Genomic DNA, 17500 nt, shown 5'->3' on the forward strand with positions numbered 1-17500 from the left:
TCATTCAATCTCTTTCCTCCGCCCCAACTTTGCCTCCCCCGTTTGAAAATGGCTTCCGTGTCACATTTGTAACTCGGTTCTAGCTACCTTACAGAGTGGGAAGGGTAGAGGTGCAGGAGCGGGACATTTGCGAATTATGCTGCTTGATTTTTGTTTCTTTCTTCAAAAAAATCCCCTAATATAATCATTGTACAGTTTTGAGTTTTTCTCTTTTTCCTATTGCTATCTTAAAAGCCACATCAGGCTGACCTGTCTCCGTTTTTATTAAGGTCTTGAACTGTTTTTGTAGTCGAAGTACGTTTGATGTTTGGAAGTTATTGACTGGTTCTTGGAGGTTTCATCTGCGATATTTTTTCACACCTGCTACCTACATTTAAACAGTTCTCTCTTATCTGTACCTCTTCATCTTTAGTTCGGTGGTCTGTGTGTGTGTGTGTATTCTTTTATTATTATATTTCAGTCATTTGACTGTGGCCATGCTGGAGCACCTCCTTTTTGTCGAATAAATCTACTCCAGGACTTATTCTTTGTAAGCCTTGTTACGGGGACGTAAACACACCAACATCGGTTGTCAAGCGATGGTGTTGGGGACAAACGCAGACACACAAATGCATATATATATATACAACAGGCCAAATCCACTCACAAGGCTTTGGTCGGCCCGAGGCTATAGTGGAAGACACTTGCCCAAGGTTCCACGCAGTGGGACTGAACCCAGAACCATGTGGTTGGTAACCAAGCCTCTTACAACACAGCCACTCCTGTGTGTACATATATACATATGTTTTCAATTTTTTTAGGCCAAAACAATGCAAGTTATAAGAAATAATACAGGTTGATGGTTTGGGTAGTCAATAATTTGGGGTTAGGAAATCTTTAATGATTTAGTGTTGGGCACCAACTTCTCCGTTGGTAGCTCACAACACCATATCTCAAAGAATTTCCTGAAGAAGTGTCCTATAAGCCTCAAATATTGCAATATACAGTAAAAGTACAAACCATCAACTTGTATTATTTCTTATAACTTCCTTTGTTTTGGTTATAAGAAAAAAAATTGAAAGCTTTTGTCTACATCAGACAATGCTTCAAGCAAACTATACCACCATATATATGTATGAATAATAATAATATGACAGCAAAAGAATGAATGAGAGCTTAATATTATGTAAAATAGAGGAATGGCATTAGGAAGGGAATCCAGCTGTAGAAACACTGCCAGATCAGACTGGAGCCTGGTGCAGTCTCTTGGCTTCCCAGACCCCAGTCGAACCGTCCAACCCATGCTAGCATGGAAAACGGACATTAAACGATGATGATGATGATGATGGTATATATAATATGTGACAACCAGTTTTTTCATAGTGTTTTGTCTTAATAACTGATGAGATACCGGAGCAGTTTTCAGCCCTGGTATCCGAAACTCTGAGTTTTATTATGACATTCGCGACCGTTGCCAGCACCGCCCCGTTTCGTGTCCGTTGCCAGCCTCGCCTGGCCCTCGTGCCGGTGGCACATAAAAAGCACCATCCATTTGTGGCCGTTTGCCAGCTCTGTCTGGCACCAGTGCGGGTGGCACGTAAAAAGCACCCACTACACTCACGGAGTGGTTGGCGTTAGGAAGGGCATCCAGCCGTAGAAACACTGCCAGATTTGACTGGGCCTGATGAAGCCTTCTGGCTTCACAGACCCCAGTAGAACCGTCCAACCCATGCTAGCATGGAAAACGGACGCTAAACAATGATGATGATGATGATGATGATGAACTGTCACATATATATATATATATAATGTTTGTTGTGTGTGTGTGTATATTGGGTTCAGTTTTACTGCATGGTACCTTGGGCAAGTGTTTTAGAACATCTATAGTCTCGTACTGACCAAAGCCTTGTGAGTGACTTTGTTAGATGAAAAGTGTGTGGAAGCCCATTGTGTGTGTATGTAGTATCTTTTTAGGGGTTCGAAGGGCTACCTTAGTCAGTATGTCCTTTCCCTTCTCAAGAGGGTTGGACATTTCAGTGAATCTGGTTATTATATCTAGCAGTTCGAAAGACTTGGTAGTGGCATACTTGTTAGCTGTGATTCATATTGTATGTGTGCATGTGTATACCTTTAATTCTTTGCTAATTTCAGCCAGTGGACTGTGGCCATACTGGAGCAGTTTCCATTGCTTCTTAGGCATCATAAGTTTCAGACTGAGTATTAACAGTAGCTTCATGTGATTAGAATTAAAGTACAGTATCTCCGGTTTTGATGGGCCAATAGAATCATTTGCACCCACTCATTATCATCATTATTTAATGTCTGTTTTTCCATGCTGGCATGAGTTGGACAATATCTAAATGCAAAAATGGTCAGTTTATCTCATAGTTAAAAACCGAAGCTATTTCCTTTTGAAATCCCAAGGATCCAAGAGAATTGATGTTTACCTATAATCTCTCTTCTTTTTTTAAAAACTGACACGTAAAAGCACCATCCGTTCGTGGCCGTTTGCCAGCTCTGTCTGGCATCTGTGCGGGTGGCACGTAAAAAGCACCCACTACACTCACGGAGTGGTTGGCGTTAGGAAGGGCATCCAGCCGTAGAAACACTGCCAGATCTGACTGGGCCTGATGAAGCCTTCCAGCTTCACAGACCCCAGTAGAACCGTTCAACCCATGCTAGCATGGAGAACGGACGTTAAATGATGATGATGATGTTTACCTCTAATCTTTATCTGATAGAATTGGTTTTCACCTCTGATCTCTATCATAAATAGATGAGAAACATTTACCTATGGATAGTACATCTCTAGCTTCTCCTGTGTACCATACTGTGGTACCTACTTATGGCTAGGTGGACTGTTCTTCATTGTGGTATCTACTAACAGCTTGGCAGACTCGGTGGTTGGCTGGTAGAATCATTAGAATGTCAGACAAAACACTTTGTTGTATTTACTTTGGTTCTTTATGTTCTGTGTTCAAATCCTGTCAAGATGAAGTTTGCCCTTCATCTCTCGAGGCTCAATTAATGCAGATACTGGGCAAAACATCTTGTAGTGCTTACTTGTGGCACTTTCTTTTCTGAGGTCAAGTTTGCTTTTCAGGGTCAATTAAATAATAAACTTATCAAGAACTGGGGTTAATTAATCAAATTGACTGCTTCTCCCTAATTTGTGGTCTTGGGCTTTTGTTAAGAGATAGATGAAATGAGTTACCAGCCATATACGGGGTCAGTTAACCCATTGTGGCCTTCTTAGAGATCATCATTGTTTGAGCAGATGTCAGAAATCACAGTGCCTTGTGTTGTATAGTTTTGCTCCCTTACAGTAGCTATTTGTAGCCACAAGGATGCTGCAAAATTTTGTGTATCATAACTTTCATGGTCAAGTCAGAAAATGCCGGAATATTTTGTAGATAATTTCAGTCCACTGCATCAGTATTTGTACATTTTTTTTGCAGCTGAGTGCTGTACCTACATCCATCTCTGTTTTAAAACAATTCCAATACTTGTTTTCTTAAAAGCTAATAGTGCACCGTGACTTATTCTGGGCCTTGTTCAGTGTGCTGGGGATGAAAAAAATGTTGAAAATCTCATCCAGTGTGATCGAGCCAAAACATAATTGTAAAGCAAATGATTCAGACATGTGGTTAGTTGAGTAAAGTATGAAAGTCACAGATTCCCATTTCACCTACCTTTGAAAATAAGTCTTTTGAGTTTATTTAAAGAAGAATAGTTTAGTGCCTTGTGATATTTACATTATGAGTTGGAATCCCACTGTGGTCAAATTTGCTCTTCATCATTTCATGGATTAATAAAACTAGAACTAATTAAGGTATGGTTGTGTGATTAACAAGGTTACTTTATAATGAGATAGGTCCAGCTATTGTTCCACTTACATGGTATCTTGAGCATGGTACAGTTATGCTGTTGGGTTAACCAATAATAGCTAATGGGTGAAATTAGGCAACTGAAACTGTGGAAGGTAATTTTATGTGTGTGTGTGTGTGTTATAGGTGCTGGCATGGCTATGAGGTTAAGAAGTCTACTTCACAAGCACAAGGTTTCAGCTTTGGTCCCACTGTGTTGCCCTTGGGGCAAGTAGCTTCTATTATAGCTTCAGGTAACCAATATGTTGCGAATGAAATTTGGTAAATAGAAGCTGTACAGAAGCCTTGTTGTGTATGTGTGCAAATCTTGACATTCCTTGGCTTTCCCTGTTACTATCTCAGCAAAATGGTAGAATTCTTTGATAACACTCTGTCACTCTGTACTTTTGATGTTACTTGAAAAAAAAGCAAAGATTGACAAAAGGAAGGGCATCCAGCTATGAGATACTGCCTCAAATATGCCCTCATCCAACCCACACACGCATGGAAAGATGAATATTAAAGAAATATATGTGTCAGTTTACCTCTGCATTGGCAGTACTTGGGTAGTTTGTAGCATCTTTATGTCCTGTATAAACAAAAACTCTGGTAGTTAAATGGATTTCAACATGCAAAGAAATGAAATAAAGGACTTCCTATAGGTTTGTGTCAGGAAAGGCATTTGGCTGCTGAATACCTCAAAAAGTATTGGCCCCACCTGAACCAGTATGAATAAAAAGCAGGCATAAAAATGATGTGTGTGTGTGTGTATAGATTAGCGATAATCTGGTTCATCAAACGGAAATAGCTTTTATTCATTCCACCCCGGCTCCCCTTCAGGGTTGGTGATGACAGTCAAGGTTGATCTGGAACCCAACCTAGGCCCCCATATCTACGGCGTTTGCCACTGGAATAAGGAGTGGTTGGAGATCACGCAGTCGTTAGCCTCAAATCGCCAGGCCTGGTCGGCGTTTGTGAGAGATGCAGCATTGAGGATGGATGAAGCCAGCTCAACCCACCCCGGGTGAATGCTGTCTCAAGTCAAGTCAAGTTAAGCACAATCTCTATATATATAAAGCTGAAGTTGTCTGTGTATGACAGGTTTGGTAGCCTTCAACTAACACTATCTCCTCCGAGACCCTGCGGCGCAAGTTGACTAAAATTGAGAGTATAATAGAAGAAGGCTTGCTCTTCCTTCCGTAGAAGAAAATATTCAAATCAGACCATGTTAACACCAAAAATTATTTACATCAAAAAGGTGCTTTTTTTCTATGAAAATCCCTATTTTTTACGATTTTTTTGTCTGCTGTGTCGCCATTTTTCAGTGTATTTCAACCAGAAAAATGTTCACTATTCCCGAGCAACGCCGGGCGATACTGCTAGTCCCCACTAAATCTCTGTTGCAGTGAATCTGTTGGCCTGTTGACCACCTATAACCATCAGTTCAATGCTCTTGTTAACAGAATTTATGATCTCATGGAATTGGAGTTAAATTGGTAAAATCTCAACTTGAGTAGGTCTTGAAATTGTTGTTGTTGTTGTTAGAGTGACAGATGGTAAAATCAGTGGAATGTTGGGCAAAATATTTTGCAGTATTTTAGGCATATCTTTTTATTTATAGTGTGAGTTCAAATCCTGTCAAATTTAACCTGCTTTTCATCTTTCCAGAGGTTGATTTAACCCTTTCGATACCAAACCACCTCTGGCTCTGTAGTACAAATGTCTTGTTTACAAAAATTCTGAATTAAAATCTTCTGCCAAACCTTAGTCACAATTTATATTCCTAACACTAGCTGAATGATAACTAAGATATTTTACTAAATCCTTTGTTATATTTAAAATCAATTGAAGAAACACAAAGCATCTCAACAGAAATAGGGTAACAAAAGGGTTTAAATATTTACTGAGAAGGGATCCAGTTCTCTTCCACTCCAGGCAGTGGCCATGTGGGGAAAAATCAAGAAAACTAATGATTGATCTTTTGACGACTTTCATCCCTTGTGTGGTGGAGGTCAAAACATTGCATCCCACCTTCACAACATTGTGACAGTATTTTAAATCATTATAATAGTTATTGGTTTGAATTATCATTTAACATCTGTTTTCCATGCTGGCATGGGTTGGATGGTTTGGCAGGTGATGGCCAGCTGGAGGGCTGCACCAGGCTCCAGCCATCTGTTTTGGTATGGTTTCTATGACTCAGTGCCCTTCCTAATGCCAACCACTTAACAGAGTGTACTTGGTACTTTTTACATGCTACCAGCATATTGGATGGATTACAAAATTGGTAGAGCATCCTATAAATGACCTTCAGTCTTTAGCTATGTCTCTTTGTGTGCTGAGTTCTAATCCAGCTTGGGTCAACTTGATTTTTCATCCCCCTAGGGTCAAAAAATAAACATAACTCTATACAGAGACCAGATACCAGCTTTTATTATTATTATTATTGTTGTTGTTGTTGTTGTTGAGGCCGTGAGCTAGCTGGGTCATGAGTGCATCGGACAAAATGCTTTGTGGCATTTGTTCCATTTTTCACTTTCTGAGTTCAAATCTCATTGAAGTCGATTTTACCTTTCATCCTTTCAGAATTGATAAAATAAATACCAGTCATGTACTGGGATCAGTGTGATTGACCAGGCCCTCCCCCTAAAATGTCAGGCCTTGTGCCTATAATAGAAAGGATTATTTATTATGCAAGACGGCAAGCTGGTAAAGTTGTTAGATACTTAACAGGAGTTTGTCCATCTCTGTATTCTGAGTTCAAATTCTGCCCAGGTTGACTTTACCTTTCATCCTTTTGGGGTCAGTAAAGTAGGTGTCAGTTGAGCCCTGGGGTTGATTGAGTTGATTTGGCACTGCTGGCCTTGTGCCAAAATTCAAAATTATTATTATTTCAATAATCACCAATGATCTTCTGTTGCTCCTCCATGTTCCAGAGTTAGTTTGCAGCTTTGCATTTTATAAATGGAGGATTGGGTTTCAATGTGATTCTTCATTAAGGCCTGCCATTCAAAAAGCCTTGCATGCCACAGTGTGCCTATGACCGGCGTAGAGTATGTGAAGTGTGATTGGTTAAATGTGTTTTAATATTACTCACTTGTCCTTGCGGCAGTATTTGCTTGGTGGGTTCAGCCAGTTCCAACCAACAAGTTCCTCGCATCCCTCACAAATGTTGACCCCATCCGATGGCCGGCCCTGGATAGCATGGTCACATAGCTGTCAGTTTCTGTTTTAATTTAAAGCCTAAATTTGATGTTTTGGTGGCCTCAGTATTAATGTTTGGAGTTTCAGTGGGAATACAAGTTCACTCGTGGTTCCTGGTCCCATGCACACTCTTTGGGATAGTGTGACCCAGAGCAGCTCATCTTGTTGTTAATTGTCAACCATCACAGAGGATTCGCTGACCAAGTCACTGCCAATTATTGGAGCAGATGTAGCCTGGGTTTCAAACAGGTTCTAGGGACTTGCTTTAGCAAAAGCTAAGGGTGCTACACTTGCAGTGGTCCTCCAGCATGCCAGACACCAACCCCCAAATTTCTGAGGACCCATGGTAGATGTGCTTTTGTATCAGATGGGGATTAGGTGGAGTATGTGTGGATTGGTGTTGTTTTTATTGTTTTAGTATGTGATGTTAAGAGAAGAGGCATGGATAAGTGACCAGGTTATTTTGGCTTACAGTTTTAAAATCATCATCTGAAAAAGATTTTCTAACTAGAAAGGGTATGGCCTGGTCAGCCTGCAAGGACATGCATAAGATCTGGTCATCAAATCTAAGTAGAGATTTCAAACTTGAAATCTTCAAAGCCACAGTCGAACCAATTCTACTATAATGGCTCAGAAACCTGGACGTTATCAAAGAAGCTTGAGAGGCGGTTGGATGGAACCTACACTCGCCTCCTTATGAGAGCTCAAAATCTCTCGAGGAAGCGCCATCCAACCAAAATGCAAATATATGGGAAACTACCACCTGTATCATCTCTTGTGAAAGGTAGAAGAGTCCAATTTGCTGGACATTGTTGTAGAGCTGAAAAAGAGGTAATCTCTACTCTTCTCTTCTGGAAGCCATCTGCTCGCGATACCAGAGGGCGTACACCCTCCTAACCTGATGTAATCTCCAGGGATACAGGCATCAAGCAACAGGACCTCCGTAATGCTATGAGGTCTGGCGTAACATAGTAAATTCCATTGTCTCGACCACGTTTGAACAATGATGATGATAAGATCACAAGTTCAATTCCTGGTGGTACGTTGTGTCCTTGAGCAAGACATTTCAGTATCATATTGCTCCAGTTCACTCAGCTGGCCAGAATGAGTTGTAGCTGGATTTCAAAGGGCCAGCCTTGTCATGTCCTGTTTCACACTGAATCATCCTGAGAACTGTGTCAAGAGTGCAAATGCCAGTGGAGTACTCAGCCACTTGCGTGTTAATTTTACAGACAGGCTGTTCCATTAGTTGGGTCCACTGGAGCAACTGTCACCGTAACCAGCAATGTGCCAGTAAATGATGTTATTCAGTTGAATATGAGGTCAGTGAGTTAGTGATAGTGGTGGTGGAGTAGAGTGATATCTCTGTACAGTGTGTGCTTTGTGGCTTGTCATTTCTCTTCTTAGTCCCAGATTGGCCCAAATTAGACACATTTATCATCAAATCTATTTCAGCCTAAATTTATTCTGTCTACAACTACTTTTAAACAATTTGTTTCTTTTTCAAGATGGTAGGATATGACTTGAGGTGAATTCATCTCCTGTTTCTTCTATAAGTGACCCCACAGAGGGTTCCCCTTTGGTGTGTGGATTGTTAGATGTTGTCCGTGTGATGTGTGTTATTGGTAGAATTGTTAGAATGTCACAAAAATACCTTGTGGTATTTGTTCCAGCTCTTTACATTCTGAATTCAAATCCTGCCTTGGACAACTTTATTTTTTATTTTTCATCCTTTTAGGATCAATAAAATAAAGCACCATTCAAGTATGGGGGTCACTGGAATCAACGTTTCCTTGTCCACTTAAGTTATAGGCCTTGTACCAAAAATTTGTAACAATAATTATTATTATTGCTGGCCTTGTGCCAAAATTTGAAACCATTATTAAGCAGAGAGGATTATCATCGTCATCATCATCATTATTATTAATTTGTTTCATTATATTCATTGTGTGTTTTTCTTCTTTTTTTTTCCAGAAAACGTGTGAAAAGAATCCCAAAGGACAAGATATCAATAATTTGTGAGTTACTGCTGAGAAGAGTTCGAGGGAGGAGATTTGAAATCATCTTTCACTACATTGAAGATCTGTGATCCAAATGGATTAGTCATCATCTTAATGTTCTCTCCTTAATCTCTTACTTGAAGGGCTAAAATGTACCCGGTACAGTCGATGTACCCAGTGGATAGACCTTTTGACTATGACATCTGTAGCCGTGGTTTCTCTCAGATTGACCACCACCACTTGAACGGCTGCAGTGACAATGGGTCGGCCCCTTCACACCCCCCTACCTCAACAACACCTCAGGGCCCAATGTCACCACATTCTCAGCATTCAACCGACCACAAACAGGTGTTGCCCGACAACGGCAGTATGTGCTGGAAACCGTTTCCAGAATCTGGTAAAAATGGCGGCAACTTCAAGAACTGCCTCAACGTACCCAACGCCGATGCCATTCATTCCAATTCACATTCACTCAGCCACTCCCATCTTTTACCCCACATGAATTCCCACCCTAACCAAGGGGTGGGCCGGGGTGGAGGACGGGGTCGTGGTCGAGGTTCTGGAACCGTTTCAACGAGTACAACAGAGAAAACGTTCAACTGCACTTTCTGTCGAAAAGCCTTTGCCCAACGTGCCAATCTGCACATCCATGAAAGGTCTCATACCGGAGAGAAACCATTCAAATGTAGCTATTGTCCAAAATCCTTTTCTCTGAAGGCGAACATGAAGATTCACGAGCGAACCCACACTGGGGAGAAACCGTTCAGTTGCAGTTTTTGCCAGAAGAGCTTCAGCCAGCGTGCCAACCTGGATATCCACGAACGTACACACACAGGCATCAAACCGTTTCAGTGTTCGTTTTGTCCCAAGTCGTTTCCTCAGAGAGCCAACCTGAATATCCACGAACGTACACACACGGGGGAAAAACCGTTCGTCTGTGGTATTTGCAAAAAAAGTTTTAGCCAACGAGCTAATTTGAATATTCATGAACGTGTCCACACAGGTGTGAAACCTTACAAGTGCTCTGTCTGTGACAAGGCATTTTCTCTCCGGGCGAATCTACACATCCACGAACGCATTCATACTGGGGAGAAACCGTTCTCATGTTCAGTATGTACCAAGTCGTTCAGCCAACGTGCTAACTTGGACATACATGAACGCACGCACTCTGGTGAGAAACCGTTTCAGTGTTCATACTGCCGTAAGGCGTTTCCGCAGCGAGCAAATTTGGACATACACGAGCGCACTCATACAGGAGAAAAGCCATTCACATGTGCAATATGTCTGAAAGGTTTCAGCCAGCGTGCAAATTTAAACATTCACGAACGTGTTCACACAGGCCTGAAGCCATATCGATGTTCTGTGTGCGACAAATCATTCTCTCAGCGAGCTAACTTGGATATACATGAACGCACTCACACGGGACTAAAACCTTATCAGTGTTCTTACTGTGAAAAGACATTTCCTCAGAAAGCCAACCTTACGATCCACGAACGCACCCACACGGGCGTCAAGCCGTACACGTGTGGGGTGTGCAAGAAATCATTTAGTCAGAGGTCTAACTTAAATCATCATGAATGTATTCGCATACCTGTAGTGCCACCGCCACTCATCCAAAAACCTTACACGTGTGACATTTGTAAAAAGGGCTTTGCTCAAAGGGCCAACTTAAACAGCCATGCCTGTGCCCAAGCAGCCAGTGCTAAGGCATTGAGCCAAAACAAACCCCTTAGCAACAACAACAACACAACTAACACACCCAACACTGCTAATGACAATAACAACAACAACAATAATGCTAATACTAATACTAATAATAATAGTAATAACAATAGTAATGGAGGCAGTGGTTCTAATACTCCTGATAGCACTGGGTCTGCTCCCACTAGTGGAATGTGTCAGCAAGCCCCCCTCTCTGGGAAGGGAAAGTCATCGGCCAGAGTGAACATCCATCCACCCCAGACTGCCACCTCTCCCCCCTTGCACCACTCGCACCACTCCCCATCACCCCATCACCAGCAGCAACAGCACACGCCATCGTCTTCTCCGTCACCGCACTCTCCACATCCGCCTCTCCCCCATTCATCACAACACCCACACAATACCTCAGCTGATGAGCCCCACTCACACAACAGGAGTTTCCAGCCTCCCGCCCAGTCCCCACACCCTCCTCACTCCATCTCCCCGCACCACACGTCTGCTGCAGCTGCCGCAGCCCTGCGACTGCAACCGTTGTCAATCCCTTCATCGTACACGCATCATCAGATGATGCAGTCGTGGGGTGGTAACTACGGCAGCTGGCCAAGGGGTTTCCCAATGTCATCCCAGTGGGGGTCGCCCGGGTGGGGCCCTAACAACGGCTCAAACACACAGAGTGCATTTTCCTGCAATGTTGTACCAAAGCAGAGCAAGCGAGGTGCAAGTGGCAACAGTGTTGGGTCTGGAGGGGTTGACAAACACAAACCTTCCATCTGAACCCTTTCACAACAACAACAACAACAACAATCCTGATGGCAAGAATTTGGGCAAAAATGCTGAATTGTGTTGATAGATGATTAGATGTTTGCCTCATGTTTAGTTGCAGCTTACCGTGTGTATGTGTGTATATTTACATATGCATAAACATGTGTGCATGTTTGTGTGTGTGTATACATAAAGGATATACACACGTAAACATATGTACTCGTGTGTGTGTGTGTGTATAGATATAAACATACGTAAACATATGTACACGTGTGGATGTACGAAGATAATACAATTACATGTGTGTTTGTATCTGTATATGCATATACACTCGTGTTTGTATCTGTATATGCATATACACTTGTGTTTGTATCTGTATATGCATATACACTCACAGATATAGGCACACACACACACACATGTACACACCACAGTATCATGAAGTTGTCTACCAACAAAATGCAAAATGTAATTTGACACCTTATGTAGAAAGACAGGCGCTAAATAATGGTTGAGCCTATATACTGGCAGGTGGGTCCACTCCCAAAACAATACCTGTGTTCAGATTTACATTTCCACTGTGACTTCTCAGAAACTGGGGCCACTAAAACATCAAACTTAAGCTTTAAGTACTGCTTTCTACTCATAATGCTTTTATAACCTTCCAACCCCATTCAGTGCACATCCACCCCACCCCCCACATCTCTCTCCTTTCCATCCATTTCAGTGTCTCACCTCTCCTCCTTACCAAACCATGCACTAAAACCTTTCATCCAATCATTTCTCCCTGCTGCTCCTACCTGCCGGACCCTCCCAATAAGCTCCAACCTGCAGGTGTTCACATCCTCACCCATCTGGTAGTTCCTGTAAAAGTTGTGGCGTTCCACCTCCTCCCGTGACTAATTAACCCTTCTGATGTGAACCTGCCCAACGAGACCACTTCTTGTCTGATGTTAAAACCTCCCTGTCTTAACGTGATTTAAAACGGAAACTTTCCATCAAAATTTAATCTTAATTTATACTCCAAAACATCAGATTAATAACAACAAAGTTATTTTAGTGAATTCTTTGTTGTTTTAAAAATTAATTGGATCGAAGACAGTTTATTTCAATGAAAATATGACAAAGAAATGGTTGAGAAAACCTGTTTTATGGGAAGCTTATTGAGGAATATTTTAAAATATGATTTGGGTGAAGCGTGGCTGTAGATAATATGAAAGTGTCATGTTTTATTAATTTACAGAGAGTTTCCATGACTACCTGAAGATTGGCTGGGTTTAGGCAGTCTTGTTTCTCACTTGTTGTGACTTTGTCTGCCAGCAGATCAGTGGAACCTGTCTATGGCAGACAAAATCATGTCCTGTCCCTAAAAGTAGAGTCATTAACATCGGTGGACTGGGGGTGATGGGCTGGAGATAGTCTGTGTTGGCAAGACAAGACAAAGGAAGGGATCAGGTACAAAAATGTTGAGTCACTTTGTCTTTTATCTCCTGGTCCAGGGATATTCATCCAAGTCGCTTTACAGTGTACCTTTACTGGGGCAGCTCATTGAGGATGTCTTGAGATAAGATTTATGTACAACAACCAACAAGGGAGCCTCTCTAGTCATTGAATCTGCTAGAATTAGCAGATTTCCCTGAAGTTTCAACTTCACTACTTTGCCCCTCGTCTCTCTTAAACATAGTCACCCTCTGTTGTAGGTGATGAGATGGGGTCTCTGCTCTGACAACTTCTGTCATTCTTCCACCAATCTTGGACACCCTTAATTGGGTCATGGATGCTGTCCTTCCCCTTTTAACTGGGTCATTAAATTAATACATTGGCTAATGTAAACCAAAACGGTGTCTGAAGAAGAGGTGGGGTGGCAATACTGTTTTAAAATGAAGAAGCTCACTTTGGATCATGTAGTCCCAGGTACACTTTACCTAGAAAAAACAGAAACTGGGTTGCAACTGCTGAAATCCCTTTCATCATGGGTTTGTTATAATCAGGACCTGTCTGATTGTAAATAACAACAGCCTTCTTCCTGCTGTATATTTTAGTCAAGTTGGGATGTCAGAAAGGTCTGGAGTGAATTAAGACAGTGTTGTCAGCAATGGAGTGCAGAGTAATCCAAAGACTCAGTTTACAGCAATTCCACTGTGCTAATAAAGGGGATTTGGCATTGGGCTGCTAATTTCTGAGGAAGGAGATTAATGGATTGATTTATTATAACCAGCTCCATTAAGCTGGTGGTTTAAGTTAATTCTAGGATTAAAAGACCACCATGTAATGTTGGCAGTTTTTAATAAAAATGCTGAGAGGGAATACACTAGGGTGAGGCATTTAGGCCACTGCATTGCCATTTCAATTGTAATAATGTTTCAGATTTAGACACATGACCAACACTTTTGAGAGCAGGGGGTTAATCAATTGCATTGACCCCAGATTGATGAATGATGAAATTGGCCTCAAAATTTGAAGTTGGGACTTAGGGAGCTGAAAGAAACACAGCAGGGCACTTTGTCCTACTTTCTGACAATATTTGGTTTCTGGCATTGTGACAAAACCATTCAAGTGTGAGTGTGTGTTGTGGTGGCTATGGTGGGAATGTAGTCAGTTGAATGCGTTTCCAGTTGTTGTTTTATCAATCTCAGAGAGATGGAAGACAATAAACCCCGATGGAGTTTAAACTTAGAAATAATAAGAGATACAACTAAATATTGCAAACATTTAGTTCATCACCTTTGTTTCTGTTGGTTTATTTCCCTAATAATAATAATAATAATCCTTTCTACTATAGGCACAAGGCTAGAAATTTTGGGATATGGGGCTAGTTGATTGCATTGACCCCAGTGCACAACTGGTACTCATTTTGTCAACCTCAAAAAGAACTTAAGCTCAATGTCCAGATGGAATGTTGAGCATTTTGTTTGGCTTGCTGGCAATTCTGCTCATTTGCTGCCTAAATAATGATAATGATACAATACTTGTTAGTAATATTATTCCTGCTAACAGTTTAAGAATTGGCAGTTTTTTTTTTTTTTAAAAAAAGGACAAGAAATACTAACACAAAATTTAAACCTTCCAAGTTGCTATAAATTTATTATTTCATTATCCCTATTCTCATTCAACAAATATCTCACTAAACTCTGTATTCCAATCCTTTCTTCCCCGGGGGACTTTTGGAACTCCCTATCCCCCCTCCCCCACTTCCTTTCAGGTCGTTGATTTCCAAGAGTTCAATCTAAACTTCCACATGTATGACCTTATCAATCTAGAAAGATCTGTAGGGACCATCAGTGCATCGCTTCTCCATTGGACTAAAATACCACAAGTGGGACAGGGGGAGTTTTAGTTGATTTTTATGTTGGTACTTTTGTCAGCCTTAGCAGGATTTGAACTCAAAGTATAAAGGTATAGAACCAAAGGTAGTGAGCTGGCAGAAACGTTAGCATGCTGGGTGAAATGCTTAGCAGTATTTCATCTGCCGTTACGTTGTGAGTTCAAATTCTGCCAAGGTCAACTTTGCCTTTCATCCTTTCGGGGTTGATAAATAGAGTACCAGTTTCGCACTGGGTTCGATGTGATCTACTTAATCCCTTTTTCTGTCCTTGTTTAGCCCCTTGTGGGTAATAAAGAAATAGGTATATAACCAAATATCATGAGCTAGTTAACTCCTCATTCTGTTGGTTCTGCCACCATTGTGTTGCTCCACCAATTTTGCTATTAGTATGATAAGAGAAGTTTTATTGCTATTTGCCCAAGCAAGGTCATTGCCAGTACCGCCTGACTGGCATGTAAAAAGCACCCACTACACTCTCGGAGTGGTTGGTGTTAGGAAGGGCATCCAGCTGTAGAAACTCTGCCAAATCAAGATTGGAGCCTGGTGTGGCCATCTGGTTCGCCAGCCCTCAGTCAAAATCGTCTAACCCATGCTAGCATGGAAAGCGGACGTTAAACGATGATGATGTTCTATGCATTGCAATATGCTTGATATCACCCACAGTAGTTTGATGGTGGTGGCCACTGGAAGAGTGGAGGGAGTTTAAGTCTATAATAGTGTTTATTATGTCTCTATAGTCTTGCAAAATGGTAAAGACGAGTATAGCAGCTCTACCTATCTCTGCTTGTTTGTGATATTATGTCCTGTCATTTTCTTCACTGGGGTTCGTAAAAGTAAGAAAAGGGCCAAATAGACAATATCAATAATATTCTACTATAAACGTATTATTGTGGAGCTGGGTAACAAGCTTTCTTTCAGGTATCTAACTTACCTTACTGGAAAATGGATTCTGAGCCTTCCTGCAAAAATCCCTGTGTGGCTCATTTACTTAATGCTACAAAATCTAGAAGGTTGTTCAGTTCCTTCCCTACAGAACCTAATAGTTTGTGTAAAAGATTACCTCTTCTGGCAAGCGAGATATAGCTTGACTGGGTAGGATTTGAAACCTTCATTATTATTAGAAGTATCCTACCAGTAAACACACCACCATGTAGACATTGAACGATTTCTTTGTGGCTCCCTACCACTGCATAGCTCTGTCTTCCTATAGTCTCTCAGTCTGCTCTCTCTCTCTCTCTCTCTCGTGTTTTTCTACTCCATCCCACCCACCTCACCTGTCTTTGTTCAGACCCCTGCAATGCTGGCATCATCCTTACTGGTCCCTTTCTCTCTCTATTCACCATACTATTGTCCACCTTCCCCTACGTGCTTCACCATATGCACCCTCTTCAACACACCCCTGTACGAACTGTTGGTAAACCTCTTCACATTCACACACACACACACACATCGGACAAGCAAAGGGCACTGGTTATTTCTGGAACAGATTCCAACCATGCCACCATAAGAAAAAAAAAACCATTTCCAAACCCCCAAACATGAACACAGCACTTCTGAACACTGGTATAGCATCGTCCTACAAACACCATCTCTCTCACACGGCTCAGACAAACACAGAAAACACACACAGAGAAATAGCTGCAACACCACTAGGCCTCATGCACTGTGCTGAGTTGCACAGCATGAATGGTAAGTGCAGAGGAAACGCAACTGTTGTTCTCTGACCAAGTCCACCTTCCTTGCTTTGACCAGAATCTTTGGGCCTACCGAAATGGAATGGATAGTGGCCAGGCTGTGCTGCTGTTCCACACGGTTTATCACTGCAAGCTGGGAGTTGAACCGTTTCGGCCAACTCCCTGCATAGCAAAGGTCAGGTTGAATTTGGTAAGGTGGGGGGGAGGGGCTACACAACTACAACACCAACATGTGTACACCAAACAGCAACACACTAACACACACGCTGTGGATGACAGTGGCGGCCAGGTGCAAAAGCTTCTGTATGTTCTAATAAGGTGCATCGTGCACTTGGTATGGGTTACATTGATGATGATGATGACTTCAATAATGATGATAATAATAATAATATTGCTTACTACACAATCTAATATGTCAACACATTCCCAGATGTGTAAACACACCTGCAAATGTGTTCTCCCTCCACCCTAATAACACTTTACTCTCTCTCTCTCTCCTCATTGTCAAATGCTTTGGCCCTTTCTTTCATTTTCATATACATTAATGTGCATATATATATACACGTGTGTATATAGAGATAGATTATATATATATTGTGTATTTATGCTTATATATATGTACCTATATGCATGTGTATATATATATATATATATATGCATGTGTATATATATATATATATATATATATATGCATGTGTATATATATATATATATATATGCATGTGTATATATTTATATATATATATGCATGTGTGTGTATATATATAGATATATATATATATGTATATATAAATGTGTGCATATTTGAAGATATATATCTGTATGTGTGTATGTATAGATGCGAATATGTATGGTTTGTCATAAGTTGTTATATGATATCCAAAATGTAATCTTAAAACTGAAGGCACTTCAATAAATAAATCCTATAATTTCAATGAAATAAACCCGTCTAAATTTGCTGGCTGCATT

General features: G+C 41.2%; 1 protein-coding gene across 1 annotated transcript in view; it reads left to right on the top strand.

The window, feature by feature from the left end:
* The window catches only part of LOC115218821 (zinc finger protein 271-like), a 20351-nt gene extending 6028 nt beyond the window's left edge, over window positions 1-14323 (top strand). Inside the window, exon 2 of the mRNA XM_029788763.2 lies at window positions 9024-14323. Within this exon, the coding sequence (XP_029644623.1) occupies window positions 9200-11524 (2325 nt within the window). The 5' untranslated portion in view covers window positions 9024-9199 and the 3' untranslated portion in view covers window positions 11525-14323. The remainder of the gene's footprint in view (window positions 1-9023) is intronic.
* The last annotated feature ends 3177 nt before the right edge of the window (window positions 14324-17500 follow it).

Source organism: Octopus sinensis, linkage group LG14, assembly GCF_006345805.1.
Source record: "Octopus sinensis linkage group LG14, ASM634580v1, whole genome shotgun sequence".
NCBI lineage: Eukaryota > Metazoa > Mollusca > Cephalopoda > Octopoda > Octopodidae > Octopus > Octopus sinensis.